General features: G+C 48.5%; 3 protein-coding genes across 3 annotated transcripts, besides 2 other annotated features; 1 reads left to right on the top strand and 2 right to left on the bottom strand.

Annotated features, from left to right (window-relative positions):
* Positions 1–2,299: 2,299 nt before the first annotated feature.
* On the bottom strand, positions 2,300–11,001 carry UA08_03428 (hypothetical protein; the record flags this gene model as incomplete). The annotated part of the gene is made up of 4 exons (XM_020265727.1): positions 2,300–3,997; positions 4,069–4,096; positions 4,455–4,721; positions 4,796–11,001. The coding sequence occupies 4 exons, from the start codon at positions 10,999–11,001 to the stop codon at positions 2,300–2,302; spliced, it is 8,199 nt and encodes a 2,732-aa protein (XP_020121370.1).
* A 572-nt stretch (positions 11,002–11,573) lies between these two features.
* Positions 11,574–11,813: a repeat region (Identified by RepeatMasker using a combination of RepBase library and repeat library created with RepeatScout).
* Positions 11,814–11,847: 34 nt separating this feature from the next.
* Positions 11,848–12,724, bottom strand: UA08_03427 (hypothetical protein; the record flags this gene model as incomplete). Its single annotated transcript, XM_020265726.1, has 3 exons — positions 11,848–12,116; positions 12,173–12,625; positions 12,661–12,724. The coding sequence occupies 3 exons, from the start codon at positions 12,722–12,724 to the stop codon at positions 11,848–11,850; spliced, it is 786 nt and encodes a 261-aa protein (XP_020121369.1).
* Positions 12,725–15,362: 2,638 nt separating this feature from the next.
* On the top strand, positions 15,363–16,081 carry UA08_03426 (hypothetical protein; the record flags this gene model as incomplete). The annotated part of the gene is made up of 2 exons (XM_020265725.1): positions 15,363–15,950; positions 16,004–16,081. 2 exons carry the CDS (start codon positions 15,363–15,365, stop codon positions 16,079–16,081), a joined length of 666 nt encoding a protein of 221 aa, XP_020121612.1.
* Positions 16,002–16,050: a repeat region (Identified by RepeatMasker using a combination of RepBase library and repeat library created with RepeatScout).
* Positions 16,082–16,540: the final 459 nt, after the last annotated feature.

Genomic DNA, 16,540 nt, shown 5'->3' with positions numbered 1-16,540 from the left:
TGTACTTCTCGTGTTTGATGTAGACTACTACTCTGGTTAAGTTGAAAAGAATTTGGCACGTATCAGCCTACTCCGTACACGCTGATATATCTAATAGATAATTTACTTCCACAGATCTAGGGATCGAACTAAACACTGCAGTAAAAGTCGATGTGCTGTTTGAAACGGCGATGAAACAAACACTCGTGGATGCATCCCCAGGCCAGTTGATGCCTGAGCTTTACGGCAGCGGGCGTCGCACGGAGCACGGACACCGCGGTTGTGCCTGCCAAGGCGCCGTTGTTCCCGTGAACAACGGATGATCGGCGCTAGTCCGCGATTGACTTTGCTTATCCTTATCGCTAATGATACGATCAACGACATGTCTAGTTTTGTTCTGTGCACGTTTGACCACGCCGTGAAGTAGGGAGTATGGAGTACGCTGCCTGGGATGGGCACCGGTGTTGGTCAATGCGCAATCTCGGCGCGCACAGGGTGTGGAGAGAACGGCCCGAATCGTCTCCACCGCGCCGATATGACAGATTGCGCCATGTAGAGACCGATTTGCTATGCCTAGTATCTGCGAAGGACAGAGAACAACAAGGGCCGACCTCGAGTACCGGCCTGCTCTGAGTGTGGGATGCTCTACAAATAGTGAACGGACATGATAGCAGCCCCACCAGAACCATGTTTTCGAGGTGACATCGCAGAGGAAATCGGAAGAAACTGACACGAACTGCAGGCTTAGCCTCACTCCGTCTCCACAATTAGAAGAAATGAGTCAACCGACAGCAGAAAAGACGGCTTCAGGGTCCAGGAACAGGCATGATCAGCGGCAGAACCATGGTTCGTAGATCCGGGGCCGGTCTGAAAGTGAATCTCCCCGACTCCCCCGACTCCCACAGCCAATGGAGATTGTGCTCTTAACCTCTAGGCAGCGGCGCAACTGCCGAGTTGCGGAGTAATCAGATCATTCCATCCATCTTTCTGACTCTGTTTGTGCCAGGCAGCAGCCCCAGATTCGTCTATAAATACCAGCCCTTCTCCCCGTTCCTCCCATTTCGATCTTTCTTCTGTATTTTCCCCAGCTCTCTCCAGCTTCCCTCCTGAGTTCGACGCCAGGAACCTCAGGCCATCCACCACTACTTCTAGTCCAGCATCAGGCATCTACCGTCATCTATCTACTGCTACCCTTCAGGTGAGACCCCCCCCCCCCAAACCGCTTGGCCAAGCGTGCGACGTCGGTCGACGTTCCCCTTGTCTCGCCAGTCCGATTGCCTTGCAACGTGCTGAAAGGGGTGTCAAGATTCTAGGTCCGATTCTTCAACTGCGACGACACTGTCAACTGACTCTTTGGCTCTCGAAAGGTGAGATACAAAGAACGTAGACTTAGATACTCACCTAGTTTTTTCTTTTCATCTACTCTTAGACGATGTTTTTTTCTGGCTGGCGTTTTCTTCTGCTTTTACTTTGTATCTCACTCAGCATGGAGACATGCTGAGTTATCTCTTCCAGGGACGACACGAATACCAACGCGACTCGACTACACTCGACTCCATTTACGCCCTTCGCTTTCTTCAGGTGAGTCCCAGTAAGCGCCATACTCCCCTCTGCTTTCTGCTTTATATCTCTTATCATACATATCGTATCACTGTATTTCTTAATGGCCTTGGTTGTACTCACTCGGCATGTAGTCCGGACACGCTGACGCGCGCCCGAGCAATCTCTTTTTAGGCTTTAGCATTCAATTTCGACCATATTTCTTTCCGGTGAGTCATGCCTCCGAGTCCCTTGCCCATTCCCTGCCCATTCTCACTGCCCATTCTCACTGCCCAATTTGCCCGAGTCTGCCCCCGTCCCAGCCTCCAATCGCGCCACCCCATCGCTATTTCTAGTCTATATGGATTATCATATATACGTTAGTTCTACATCCTTCCAGTTGTGCATTTCTTAGCGGATCCCGTGACTCACTCAGTATGTGTATACATACTGACTGGCTCTATGATCTTTAGACCTCAGCAGAAATCAAAACGAAAACAGACGACAATGAAGACGACAACAACAACAGCGGCGGCGGCGGCGGCGCATTAGCCGCCTACTTTTTTCTTTTTTTTCCAGGTACGAAATCCCTAGGTAATCTTCCTGCTTGTTGAGCCAGATATTCCACCGCTAACGTAAGAAATCTTTTAGAATGCTGGGATAGGTCTGGATATATAGTTATTAATGAAGCTCATTATCTTCCCTGACTTTTCTGATTATAATTGATTCTCCTAAACGTAGTATCATGATATATGTAATTAGACAAGACGAATAGACTGCCTCACTTATTCTTCCTCCCTTCCATAACCCTCAACACATCAGCCGCCGAATCCTTATCACCCTTCCTCTTCTTCGGTCCTCGCTTACGTTTATTACTACCGCCACGCTGGCCTGCAGCATCAAACGTGGGCCCTTCCTCGTCTTCCTCATCCTCAACACGACTACTGCCAAACCCATAATCGAGATCGAGTGCATCCTGAGCGTCGCGACGACGCGCCTCTTCAAGGAATTTCTTGCGACGCGCTAGTTTCTCAGGGTCTTCGGTTGCGTCGTCGACAAGTTCGCCTTCTTCTCCGTCTCCTTCGACATCTTTCGACGACGCTTGACGGAGTGCAGCGGCACGTTTCAGTGCAGCGAGGAGGGTAGGATCTTGGGTTAGCGCGTTGCTGCGAGATGTGTCGGCGGCATCTTCTGCTGTCTTTTTGTCGTTGAAGTAGTTTCGCCGCGGCGCTGGTTGGTAGTCTGGCGGTGCTGTAGATGGTTCTTCCTTGCTCGGCTTATTTTCCAATAATTTCTCTTCCTTCTCTTCATCCCCCCCCTCCTCATCAGAGTCGTTCTCGTCCAAGCCTGCAAGCGGGTTGTAGTCTGTCCCAACGCCCGCAAAGATGTCATCGTCTTCTGCCTCAGCTTGTGCTGCTGCTGCTGCTTCCGCGGCTATCTTCGCGGCAACCACGGCAGGAACCTCCATGCCCAAGGGTTTGGCATCTTGGCTAAGAAGCAGGAGCCCATTGCCATCGACTTTGCTTACGGCTGTTTTGTCCTCTTTGTCCAGCCAGCGGACTTTCCTTTTCGTTTTGCCTTCAGCATCGGTAATGACTAGTATCTCTTTCCGGCGACCGTTTGGATCTGTTTCAATCCAGCGTTTCTTCTCGGGTATGTCGTCCTTGATCTTTTTAAATTTTGCACTTAGTGTCGATTGAGGTGCTGCTGCCGCGGCGGCGGCGCGGCTGGCTTTCAATTGTCTCAGAATCTCATCTCGAGACATTTTACCCGCTGGCGCAGTCGCCAGATTCCCTTTCTTGACCTTCTTCTCCTTCGGTGGCGGTGGTGCCATCTGACCTTCCTTCTCCTCAAGCATACGATCCAGCTCTTCGTCCACATCTCCAGCTTCAACTTCAGCTTCTTCCTCTTTCTCTTGCTGCTGTTTCTTCGAAACATCCTCCCCGGCTTTGACTCTCCGCAACAAATCCCAATCCAAGCCCTTGACCATATGCGTACTATCCAAGTCCCCACCAACACCAATCTCCTTGCGAAGTTTCTCAAACATCGCATTATCAATCTGTCCCAATTTGAGCATATCTTCCAGCGCCTTGAGTCTTTGCGCAACGCTTTCTGTTTCTTTGTTTTTGTCATCTATTTGACTACCATCATCCTGCTCGCGTCGCAAGGCCGTTCGATCCTGATAACCACTCGCCAATCTGGTGCCCTTTGGCGCCGCGGACGATTTGAATCTTTTTGTAGGTCGTTGCTGCTGCAATTCCTCGCGACGATGCTCGGCGAGTTGACGCGCAAAGTCGGCAGTGCCACCTTTGACATTGCGCGGTGTCATAGGGATGCTGGAGCGAAAATGAGAGCCGAGAATTGCAGCTGATGGTGTCGATGTTGATGTCGGTGTTGACTCGCGATTTGGAGACGCTTTGTCCGCTCTTTTTTTGCCTGGTTGGTCAAGGACCAGGCGTCGGAATTGGTCGTTGTTCATCTTGATGTGAATTTTTTATTGTTCGTTTCACCTTTATTATCTGGCCATGCTAAGTTAATAGTTGGACTGACAGATGTGTTTGCTGTGGCCGAGACAATGCTTAATGATGTCAAAAAAAATAGTCCAGCCTAAAGCGGAAAGCGGTGGGCTCGCCGCTCTACTTCAAACTTCTAGCCTACCGTGCTTTTTGCCCTAAAACACCTGAGTCAACCAACTTCTTTTACTTCAGTATGATTATCTCTAGGTTTGTTTGCTCATTGATTCATTCTACTGCACTGAATATAAATATGAACATATACATAAAACAACTTTCATATCGCTATTTGGAGGCATAACACAATATTGACCCTGCCAACAACTGACCAAAAAGACATGAATAGTTGTTAATACGAGAAAGAGAAGAAATATGTTCGTGACATGCAGATGTGAAGAGGGCTGGATTCCCATTTTTACATACTAAATAGTCTCCCACCCACCATTATTAATCTCCGCCTCCAGTTTCCTGCTAATCGTGGCCGGAATGCCATGGGACAGCCAGACATCCCGCAGCAGCTTGTCGTACCGCTTCTGGTTTAGAATGAGCTGGCGATTGCGGCGCAGACCAGGATCAACTTCGCCGTGTCGGTCGAGATACGGCGCAAAATGCCATGATCCATTGTGGTTGTGGAGGTAGAGAACGGTGCATTTTCGGATGTTGATGAACAGGCCGATGTTTTTGCCGCATCTGTTTTTTTTTTTTTTTTTTTACCAATTAGTACTGTCTTCTTTTTAAGGGCTGATTAGGTTAGGAAAACTTACTTTAGAACGTGCTGATTACAGCCACCGAGTTTATTGTCCATGCAACAAACTGCCTGCGAACACATGATTTCACCACAGAATAGGCAAATGCTCGGGTCGCTCAGCTCTCTTCCTGACTTGGGGCATCGTCTTCTGTTGGCTTCTTCGATTAATAGGTCGTAGTACATCGGAAGACCAATCAGCTCAAACGGCGCTGGATGAGACAAGCTAGGCCAGAGACGACGATCTTCGAGACGCACTCCCGACCGCGATGCGTTCCAATGGAATATCCACCCGGAGAACAGTCGGTAGTAAGGATTTTCGGTTTCCGGTGTAGAGAACGAAAGGAGGATCTCGTCTAGTGTTGGAAGCTGAAGGATTGTAGTCAGACGATCAAGTTCTGACATGCCTTGGTCCCCGAGCCCTGTGTTTGGGAAGTTGACTCCGTGCTGAACATGCAGAAGTATCACGGTTTTGCGGAGGAATGGTAATGCATAGCTGGAGATGAGACGGCGCAATGCCATCACTAAGGTGGGAGTACTCGAGTCTTCGCCTTCCATCAGATAACCGCTTGTGATTGAAGATCCAGCGGCGCGTCCAATAGAGTTAGACTTCAGCTCGGAGACCACCGCGTCAAAGAATTTGCGCATAATTGCGTACTTCGCCTCCGCGGACTCGGTTTGCAAGTAGTTGTCACTTTCATGGCGAGCAAGTTCTTCTTTGAGATGATGGTTGCATAGGATAAATGTGACAGTAACCTTGACAATTTCAGCCATATAGCAAAGCTGGATCAAATGCCTGATCTCGATATTCAACACCGGGCCTAGTGACAAGGAGCACTCGGCTAGGAAGACAAAAATATCCATTCCTAGTAATGGGTCAATGCTACGAACACCGTCAAGTAATGGCGTGTGGCTAGTAACAGGATGACCGGCGAAGAGTTGACACAGTTTCTGGCGATGCATCTCATAGATCTCTTCAGTTGTTCCATTTTTATCGCCGTAATAGAAATTCATAGATGAGCCAAGAGCAGCATAAGAATAAGCCGTCTCGGCAAGGACGCGCAGGTGCGTCAATGTCAACTGCGGGATTTTGTCCAGCAAGGTAGTACCGGGATCAGCTTCCACACCACGTTGGGAGATCTCCAGAGCAGATATACTAAATCCAAAGGTCCTGAAAAGACAGTCCGTGTAAATCAGATCATCCCACACGCTGGGATTCTTGCTATGAGAGAACTGCGACTGAATATGATTAGCCTGCAGTGTCTTCTTCAGTCGCTGGTAAATCTTCATGAGTTCGGAGAGCGGGTCGGATGCAGCTTCAGGCGTTGATGTATCTGTAGGAGGAGGTGGTGGTCGGATGGGACTGGTGGTGCCTGTCTCTTCAGCAGCGGAATTGGGAAATTCACCGGGCATGAGAATTCTCGGTCCGCCTTGAAGAGTCCAAGAAGGCGGTCGTGAGAAATTAAAAGGCCAATTATTCTTTTCATCAATAGCCGCAGATAATGGTGTGACTAAGGCTCTCGCGAGATATTTGTTAGAAATGTTAAAGTAAGGATCGTGTGGTATCTTTTCGCTGTCCATGACGAACAGTGGCACATTGGGTGGTTGTGAGAGGCTGAGTCGTAAGTCTTCAGTGATAAATTCCTTAAAGGATTTCTCTGTATTCAGGACCCCCGGGTACGCCTCTTCTTTGCCCTTCCAAATTATAGGCAAGAACGCATTACCAAGGGCCTTGCACAACGGGCAAACAAACTCCTTCAAATTTAGATGCTCAGGATGGTTCCGAGCAACTTGTTGAGAGTGGCGTCTTTGAATCGCCGTGCAATAAACTTCAAAGCAAGCGTAGTGCATAATATGGCCACAGCCAGTAGTTACCGGCCCTCGTAGAGTGTTCTTTGACGAGAAACCCTTGCTGAGTCCAACCTTCTCACTTATCACTTCACCGCCGGACGAGTCCAGTTTCTTGATCATGACGCGGTTCCCCCCAGCAACGCCAAAGGGTCGTATGTGCTCATCTGAGCGGTCAAGGCTTGTAGGAGTCCTCAGTGCCTCACGTATCCAATCCTGATCTTGGATGTCCGTCAAACGCATTATGCCGCTGTCTTGAACCAAGGCAAAGGTGCCAAAGAGCCTGGAATCATTAGTTTCCTCTTGGCAGAGGATGCAAGTGCCACTAGGAAATTTCCAAGTCTTGGTTTCTTCATCTCCCAAGCTTTCAGACTCCATGTCACTAAAGTCGTCGTCGTCGCCCCAATCAAAAGCACCCTGGGAACTGAGGAAGTTTTGCTGCTGCTGCTGAAATTGTGCCATCACACGTGCTTGGCGGTCTAGAGCCTGTTTCTTTTTCATTTCCTGCTCGGATTCAGCATTGCTTGCCGGCGAGTTGGTATCAAGTCGCTCATATGGAAATTTCAGTTTTTCAGTAGCAATTGCGTACGACCTCGGGCGTTTCTGCCACATCATTTTAATGATATGTTTAACTTTTGCGCCGCAGCTTTCGAATTCGCCAGCGGTAGACACCTTTTCCAAAAGGCCAACAATGGAGAGATGGGCTTCCGCTTGTGTTGGTCTCGATTTTGCTAGAGCATTCTGTACAAATGACGCTGCAGGTCCATTACTGCTGTCATCATCATCTGATGTGCCATCTTCTAGGGTGGCAAGGAGTATAAGATGAAGAACAATATGTAAAAAGGCTTCAACTCTGGTTGATGGAATCTGGGGTGTTTTCTCCTTGGAACACAAGATGTAGTCAAGACAATAGTGTAATATTTGGGCGAATAATGGGGTTCTCGTAAATGCTGACAGATCAGAGAATACTCCCTTCACGATGGGTCGAAGTTTAGGTTCAAACACGATATCAGAAGGCTTTTTGCCTATCTTCTTGGCCATCCAATTCCTGAAGATGCTTTCCGCCTCGTCACGTTGGTTCTTATTGTAATGAGCACTGTAAGGATCTACTAGTTCAAGGTACTCGGGCTTCAGTTCGAATGTGCCCGTATCATTCAATCCTTCTGGTGGACGGAAGGTAGCGACATCGTCCAGCACGTCTTGGAATATGTCTGTCTCCAATAATTTATCACTTAAACGTGTAGAAAGGTCGGAAAATGAGAGTGGCTTGAAGCAAAGTACGTGAGCAATATCTCGACTGATGTTCTCGCGTGTAAGCATGCTATCATCATCAATAATAGTGAGGGAGGTGCGATCCGTAATCAATATTATAAGCAAGTGGATAAATTCTTCAGCAACGTCGACAATCTGAGAATCTTCATAACCTTGACGCGGCTGATAGTCTCCAGTAAACCACGTTACCATCCCAAATCGCTCAGCGATAGAGGCAAGAACCCGACTCGGGTCGCAAGTTACCAAGGCAGTTTGCAGAAGGAAAATGTCTCGATAATATGCAAAGTCGCGGGACGATACTCCTCGGTACTGCGACATTTGATGGCGAAGACTTAGACCATTACGCACCCACATACCCGCCTTCATTTGGGCGAGCCATGCGCAGACACGAAGTGGGTAGTCAAACATGGCAAGTAGGAGATCTTCGTTACTCAGATGCCTGTCATGCACATGTTTCTCGTTGGCTAATTGAGCAGCCTCAAGCAATATATCGCGCATCAATTCGGGACTCATATCACGACCGCATTCTAGCAACCACGAAAGAGTATAGTGAAGAGCATGATGGAAACTGATAGAGCCCCTTTCGACGACAAAATCAACCACTCGATGGCGTTGGATGTGACCTTCCGGCGAAACTTCAAAATCGAAAAGAGGAAGCTGTTTAAACTTGACGTACTCTTTGATCTCAGCCTGATCAAACCGCTTTCTCTCGACACCGGTTGAGTGAACAATGGCATAGACGGCTGCTGCCTTGATTGCGCGCACCAGATTATGGCCACTGACTGCTGTCGGATGTCGGAACGATTCGCAAAACTGGCGGCAGAGACGATTGATTTCCCTCATTAAGATAGAAGCACTAATCCAAGCATCTGTTTCGTACTCCACATGCTCCCCGACGGCCCGGACATTCGGACAGATACCTTGCGGTAGCTTGACCAGATCTAAGAATTGCAGAAGATACTGATCTTCAGAGCGGATACGGCCTTGTACGTATTCTGACAGAAGGAGATGGCGAAGATCAAGGAAGAAATGATAGAGTCGACGGTTGGTTACGGAGCCAGCATCAAATGCCAAAGTTGCATTCGGATTGACTTCCCATGGCTCTCCCACTTGACGCGTCGTGAGGAAAGTATAAAGAATGGCCATTACCTTGGTGAGGAAGTCGCCTCGAAGAACAATTTCCTCAGTGATAGATGGAGTTGTGAGGAGTTGCAAAGATACATTCACTATAGAATGGTCCGGCTCACGGTCAGCAATCAAGTACAACTGGGCCAGTGATGTGTATAGCGAAGAGAGGCGCAACCCCATAACTCGTTTGAACTGGGGAACATTGACTACTGTGCTGATATACAGATCTCGAAGATCAACTCTGGTCTTCTTCCATAACCGAAGGTCAAACAGGATCATCCAATCAAGACGAGTGCGTTGACTGAGGTTTTCATACAGTGGCACATTTCCAACAGGTCGAGGAGGTCTTGTTTGCCAATGACCAGGAGTTTTCGCCGCGGACAGCTTGACTGATACAGTTGGGGTCCTAGGGATCTTGACATGAGAAGTTTCATATTGAGGGGTTCCATCTCCCATCTCGCTTTCCGGAAGAGTTGACTGATTATCTCGGCCTTGTCGTCCAGGTGGTGGTATTTGTGATGCTATTTGGTTGTCAGCTTGCGCTGCTGTAGGTGTGCTTGCATCTGTATCTGGACCTTCGCCATCTGCATTACCCATGTCAACATCGTCATTGATAGAATTTATTCCCAGCAGTTGGCGAAGACGTGAGTTCTCAATGTCCATCACCTCAGAATAGTCGTCATCGTCATCTTCATGTGCCACAAAATCCTCATCTTCCTCCATGTCATCCTCATCCTGGCCCTGTTCTACCTCATTCTCATCCATCTCATCTTCGTCTTCGTCGTCTTCCGTCCCAACGATAACGCCTCCTTGTGGAGACACTGTCAGGGTAATTGCCGTGCGGTACAGGGGTGTAATCTCATGGCGTTCGTGGTCGTCAATGCCTTTCATTCCAATATCTGCATTGTATGCACCACTGCCCTGCCGCCAGGGACGCAAAAGCTCCTCACAGATAACATTTCGCAGAATTTCGTTGTCTTCGCCAAAGCTGCAGCCGGCAATATCAGACAGCCATTCGACTATGGTACCACACATTCCTTCTCTGAATGTATCACGAGCCGAGCGAATAGTCACCGTGACTTTGATATGTTCGATCGTTTTCGAAACCTGTAGCAATCTATTAAGATCCCTTGAGTACTTGATCACACTGCGACCTATTTCATGCGTCTCGTGTGCTTTCAAATCTCCGAAGCTGGAGCGTTCTCGACATGCGCGTGTCACTTGGTGAGACACATCGCGAATCGTATGCTTCTCATCATTCCACAATGCTAGAGCAAATTCCGGTTCATCTTCCGGCTCGTCCCCCTTGCCATACCAACCCGGACGTAGTCTCGATGCAATTTCGTCATGGCGGATTCCCTCCTCGGTTTTTGCCAGTCGAAGCTGCTCTGGGGAGCATGAAATGACATCACAGAAATAGTCTAATGTTCGCGAAATCGTAGTTCTGATATCGTCAACCCATGCCTGTGGTAGACCTTGCTTAACACGCTCTTTGCCCTTCCCATCGCTAGTGTCTGTGTGAATCGCACAGCACAAGGGCACTCGCCACGCTTCCTCGTCGCCGCAATCACAGCATCCGCAGTTACCTGGCGACAGAGAAATCTGGTACTGATGGCCCGTGTGGTCAGACGCGTCAAAGCAACGACTGCATAGTACACAGGTGTCGTCGGCACCGCATGTCAGGCATCGATAGGTTCCTTCGCCAGCTTTGAAAATATGACCGCATCGTTTACCACGAGCGGCGGCGCTGTACTCCGCGCCTTCTTGGGCGCCTTGGGCTTCTGCTAATTTCCAGGCTCGATCGTCCGGTGTGCCATCGGGGAAGAGTAGCCGTAGCCGTTGGGGATCGTGGCCGCATAATGATCGAAAGAGGAGCTCTATCAGGTCCTCCTCCGCTTGGACACTATAATGGCAATCGTACTCAGCTGGCAGGCGCAAAAGGCCATCGCCCAAAATTTTCTCACATTCCGTGAGCATTGTAATTTCGTTCTATCCTATGTCTAGCACCCGGTGAAAAAAACCCATGGGGTAGTCACAAACGGCGGTGTTTTCTAGCCGCCGAAGCTCTGAGTAGCGGGAGATGGTGCAGGATGTGGCGAAGGTAGAGAAGGCTATTGGGATGCCGAATGCTGGCAAGTAAGCAGTGAAATTTGGTATTGGAGTAACGAGTGATATGCGGACGGAGAAGCCTGCACTGTGCAGCAGGATTAGTAAGGAGAGGCAGAGTCGATAATGTTGGGCTCTTACTGCAGGTGCGAATTAGTATGCGAGTTGTGGGGTGATTGGCTATGACTGAAGGAACCACGCAGCAAAGCGCTCCTCAGTCGCTGGCGGCGGGGAGGAAAAGTGGGAGAGGCTTCAAAGGAAGACAAGCTAATACCGGTTTATGAGTCAGCGTGGGATAATCTGCTCGCCTGTTCGTCTTGTTCTCTGCGAATATGCGAGTGGGATGGGGTGATGTCGGATTTGATGTTAACCCACTACTGACTGTATCAATTCGGCCTCAGGCCAACCACGGAGAATCTAACAATAGCTTAGTAACGCCGTTCCCGCTAGTTAGACTAGCGGCTTGGCACAAATCGTTAACTATATAAACGCGGGCGGCCTCAGGCCTTCCGTGAGGCAGCGATTAGCTGCTGAAACATATATACATTGAGAAATTCACTACCTCTTTAAGTCATACGGATTTTCATATGACTTAGGTACTTTGCTTGGGCTTATCAGTTTCAATAACTTGATTAATACTCTATCCGTATTAATTATATAGAAAGTGCTAATACATCTATTTACTTCGATAGGTCTTATTTAAAACCTAATTAATGGTCACATAATGGGCCAGTCTTTGCCACCATAGCTGGCAAGTGCACTGTTAGTCCATTCCCAGAGCTCATCAGTGAGCTTTTGGTCTGCCGCCACACCCTTGAGCATCCGACTCTTTCCAACTGGCTCGTAGTACTGTGCGGTCTGGACCCCTGTCACTCCACCAAGGGGTGCTGTACCGCACCACAGCTGCGACTTCGCGCCTTGATCGGTATCGACTGCTGTTGCCCATACAACTGCTTTGAACAGCATGCTAACCACGCCGCGAGCACCTTTGTCAAGATATCAGATTTGACGAATCCGGGGTGAGCAGAGATTGCCGTAATACCCGGGTAAATTTGAGCGATTTTTCTGATGAAAAGGACGTTTGCCAGTTTAGAGTGAGCGTAGAGACCCATGGGACTATATGCATCCGGCTGGCGCATGACGTTCAATGCGAGACCCCCTTTTGGAAGAAAAGGAGCAAATGCAGCGTTGGATGCAGTTGCTACTATGCGTACATCCGCTCTCGGATCCTCCTGTCGCGTTTGTATCATCTTAGGGACGAGAAGCTGTGTGAGAAGCGCGTGGCCCATATGATTGATCCCAAACTGATACTCGAAGCCTTCCTGGGTCAGAGCGGGAGGCGTACTGGCAACGCCGGCGTTGAGGAAGAGGAGATCAAGACGATTTTCCTTCTTGTCGAATTCGTCCGCGCACTTTTTGACACTATCCAAAGATGCTAGATCTAGATCCAGAATGTCGATTCGGTTATACAGAGTTTCAGCCCTCAACGCATCAGCTGCAGTCAAGGCAGCAGAACGACGACGTGCACACAATTAGATTCGCGCGGGGTCATGTAGTGCGAGGGCGCGAATAGTTGCTTTGCCGATGCCAGCATTGCCCCCAGTTACAAGTATGACCTTTCCCTTGAGGCTCGGGATGTCTTTCGCAGGCTTAAATGTGTCCTTTGCCATTTCTGAATATATATTGTATTGACAACCAGAGATTGGAGGAAGAGGAACGCTGACAATGGGAAGCATCACCGCTATTCGATAGTCTGACACCTTGAGACATCTTGTCGTCTTATATAAAGCCGTGATTGAGGTTAATGTGTCTTGAAAATTAGTGAGCAGCCGCGAGTCGGCGAAGAATTGCCGATGAACTTGCACGGAGGATCGGGGGGTCGGAATGCTTAGAGTCCCAATAAACGTAAGTGATGGACCTCGTTTGCTACCCACTGCTTCGACTAAGTTCGCAATAAAACGGTAAATGTATACGGACATATCGGCAAAAACGTGGAGTCATTTCTTATATCCGGCACGATTACCTGTAGCAGTCTGCTCTCTGTGGCTTAGGTGCTCGCCAACACCTATATGAACGTGTGGCCTAAGGCCTTCTCGTACGGCAGCAATTGGCCACCGAATGTTGTATACATGAGGTTCAGAGCCAACGTATGCCCCGGCTCAACTAAAGACTTAAGATTCACAAGAACTAGACGATCAGATTAGGCAATACCATTTCACGTATAGCTTATCTGACATGGATATTCTGTATGCGTTTGAGAAACAGAAAACTAAGGCTTCTGTCTACTCTCAAAACAATGTGGCGCCGGCTTGCTCTTAATCTTCGCGCAGCCAATTCAGAAGACATCGGAATAAAAAAAAAAAAAAAAAAAAAAAAAAAAAAGGAAGAAAGAGAAGAAGAAGAATACTGAAGAACCAGTCAAATTGGCAGTTCAAAAGAAACTTGACAGCGGCCGTATTGATGGTTATGGACGAGGCCATCTTTGACGATACTTCCGATCTCTTGACTATAAAAATGTACGGTAGATTTCCTCTGATACTGTATACAAAATTATAGCCTCATAAAGCTACCTATCCTTTTCTCTGACAAACCCTAACTGTTCGTGGTTTACCCGCGCTTCGCCAAGGCGTGGTTCCATTGTGAGTCCAATCAGCTTCTTTGCTTTGTTGCGTGGTAAAATAAACAGCCAATCATATTGGGCCCATACATCGCATTCAAAAAGCTCGTAGAAATCTACTGAATTTTTATTGGACCGTTATGAGAGAAAGTCGGACGTACAAGCCGGCCTAGAGGAAGGACAGCGAAGAAGAGCCAAGGAGGAGGTGTATATGATGTTATGTCACAGGACTACGGACTACTGTTACATAAGCCGTGCCAAGCCGACAGGCACGTGATCGAACAAGAATCTTGTCGGATTGTGAACGTTCAGAGGGAAGAGAAGGGTTGGATTAGGGCAGGAGATAACAATAATAATCCTTGCTGATCCGATTACGCAGTGTTTGGGCTTCGAATCGAAGCGGAGTAGGAATCGAATAGATTCCTACACGGTGCCGAACCAAAGCAACGTTATACACACAATAAATAACTGAGATCGACAAAGAGAACACAGATAGATGGCAGTGCCTATTTTACTGGAGTAAATTTCATGTACAGTGTGAAGACAAATGACATTGTTGGCACAAATGAACGGTGCAAGATCTCTATCTTTTTCGCCTCATCGACAGGACAGGACAGCACAGGACGGGCATCGTACATCAGCAGATTCGAGGGAATTCCACCACGCCCTCCCATCCTTTATAAAAATCGGATACAATTGGAAAGTAGATCCCTCTATTCCTCATCCTCCTCACCATTCTGGATGTAGTTGTGGCGGATATCCTTCCATTGGCGCTAGAAGAGAATGTTGTCAGTTCCAAAACGTGCACAGTCGCGCAAATGGGGGTAACATACACCTCGGTTCATGGCATCCCAGATCTTGTTGGAGGTGGAATCAAAGGCGCTGCAGTATTTCATGTCTGTAAGCATTCGGTTTATCTCGGAGATGGGTAAGGAGAAACGCTGCAACGTACATCTCAAACGCGAAAGCCCCGACGAAGATGGAGGTCAGGTAGACCGCATTCCTTGCGAAAAGGGTCCTATATAGGTGAAGAATATGACGTTAGTACGAACGTGGTTGTCATGGGCGGTGATATTCGTCGGGCTCTGCGTAGGGGTCACTTGCTGGTAGAGGACTTGTGAAATCTGCAACGAATTGGGACACACGTTAGCCATTGGCCTCATCAACCCGAGTCAAACAGTGCAGTACTTACTCCGGCCATTGTTTCTGACGTCTAGATAACTGCCAAAGGCGACCGTTGGAAAAGCGCGAGGGATGATGCGTGCGGGCAAGAGAGCATGGGAGGTCGAAGTGGAAGTAGTTGAGGTTCCGCCCGAAAACCCGAGAACTTCCGGCTCGCTTATTGGTTGATGGTTGCAGCTCCCGCCATTTCCAGAATTGTCTCTCAGATCCCACGAACCGAAACGAAGACAGACTGAGGATGAGTACGCTCTTTTAGATTTTTGAATTGTTGCTTCACTGCCATCTACCGCCACACTGCTTCTTCTACCCTATACACTACAACTCTCAGCCGGTCTTGAGACTTCCCAAAAGGTCACACTTTGCGCCAGCCAAACAACTCAGAACCGACCACAGCCATATTCCTCGTCGCACACTCAGATTGCCAATTCTAAAAATGCCAGCCACAGAATCGGTTACTTCTTCTGGCATCGTGGTCGATGCCGTAACTGGCAAACGCCATGTCCCTTCATCTACTCGCGCCGACGGCTCCAAGCGCAAGGAAATTCGGATTCGCCCGGGTTACCAGCCTCCAGAAGACGTGAAGAAATACAAGAACCCATCAGCAGAAGCGTGGAAGAATCGAGGCGCGGGCGGAGTGCCTGGTGCAGAAACAGTCTCTACTGAGATTCAAAGTGCAAGTGCAGCCAGCAACAAAAACGCCAAGCGACGAGAAGCAAGGAAGAAGGCTAAGGCTGAGGAGAAAGCAAGTGAAGCGGAAAAAAAGGGGGACGAGGGAGCAGCAGTAGCAGCAGAGAAAAAGACCGAGGCTGAAGCGGCAGATGCCGTTGACCCCGAAGCTGAGAAGGAGAAGAAAGCACGCAACTTAAAGAAAAAGTTGAGACAAGCTCGTGACCTCCGCGAGAAGAAGGACAAGGGCGAATCCTTGCTTCCCGAGCAGTTGGCAAAGGTCATCAAAATCAACGAACTCATTCGAGAACTAGATGCATTAGGCTTCGATGCCGAGGGAGAAAAGAAGCCAGCTGTGTGAAACCGCAGGCCTCACTCACACATGCCCCTCTCTCATATTGGCCCTAGCAACAGCAACAGCAGCAGCAGCAGCAGCGGCAGCAGCAGCGGTGGTATATGCATCATGGATTCGGAGAAATGAGATAGGAGACGTTATCCTGTTCCAACGTTGCAGATTGAACTCTTCTCGTGTCCCGTCGTCATACCGTGCAATATGCTACGTGGGCGATACGAAGATGCGATGATTCAATCTCTCCGCTACACAATAAATAATACCCGTCATTCATCTATGCACATAAGCTTTCGGACCACTCGATTATGCCGTATTTGCTGGATTTGATTCATACAGTTTATCTCAGTGGGAAACTTCTCTGCTCGACACTTAACATATGTCTCAAGACAATAATAGGTCAAGATGGCTCAAATAGAAGCAATAACTCCCCGAACATGGAATGAATCATGTTAAGCATCTTTCAGCGGACTGTCACAGGTTGCTTGCTAGGTTTTTGGCGTGGAAAATGGTCAGACTGTATTCACACAGAGAACAAAGCTTATTACATCCATCTGTCGAAGCAGTCTATCTAGGAATCTACAGTTTCCAATATC

This window comes from Talaromyces atroroseus, assembly GCF_001907595.1.
Source record: "Talaromyces atroroseus strain IBT 11181 chromosome Unknown scaffold_3, whole genome shotgun sequence".
NCBI lineage: Eukaryota > Fungi > Ascomycota > Eurotiomycetes > Eurotiales > Trichocomaceae > Talaromyces > Talaromyces atroroseus.
This window is presented reverse-complemented; position numbering and strand designations above follow the sequence as displayed.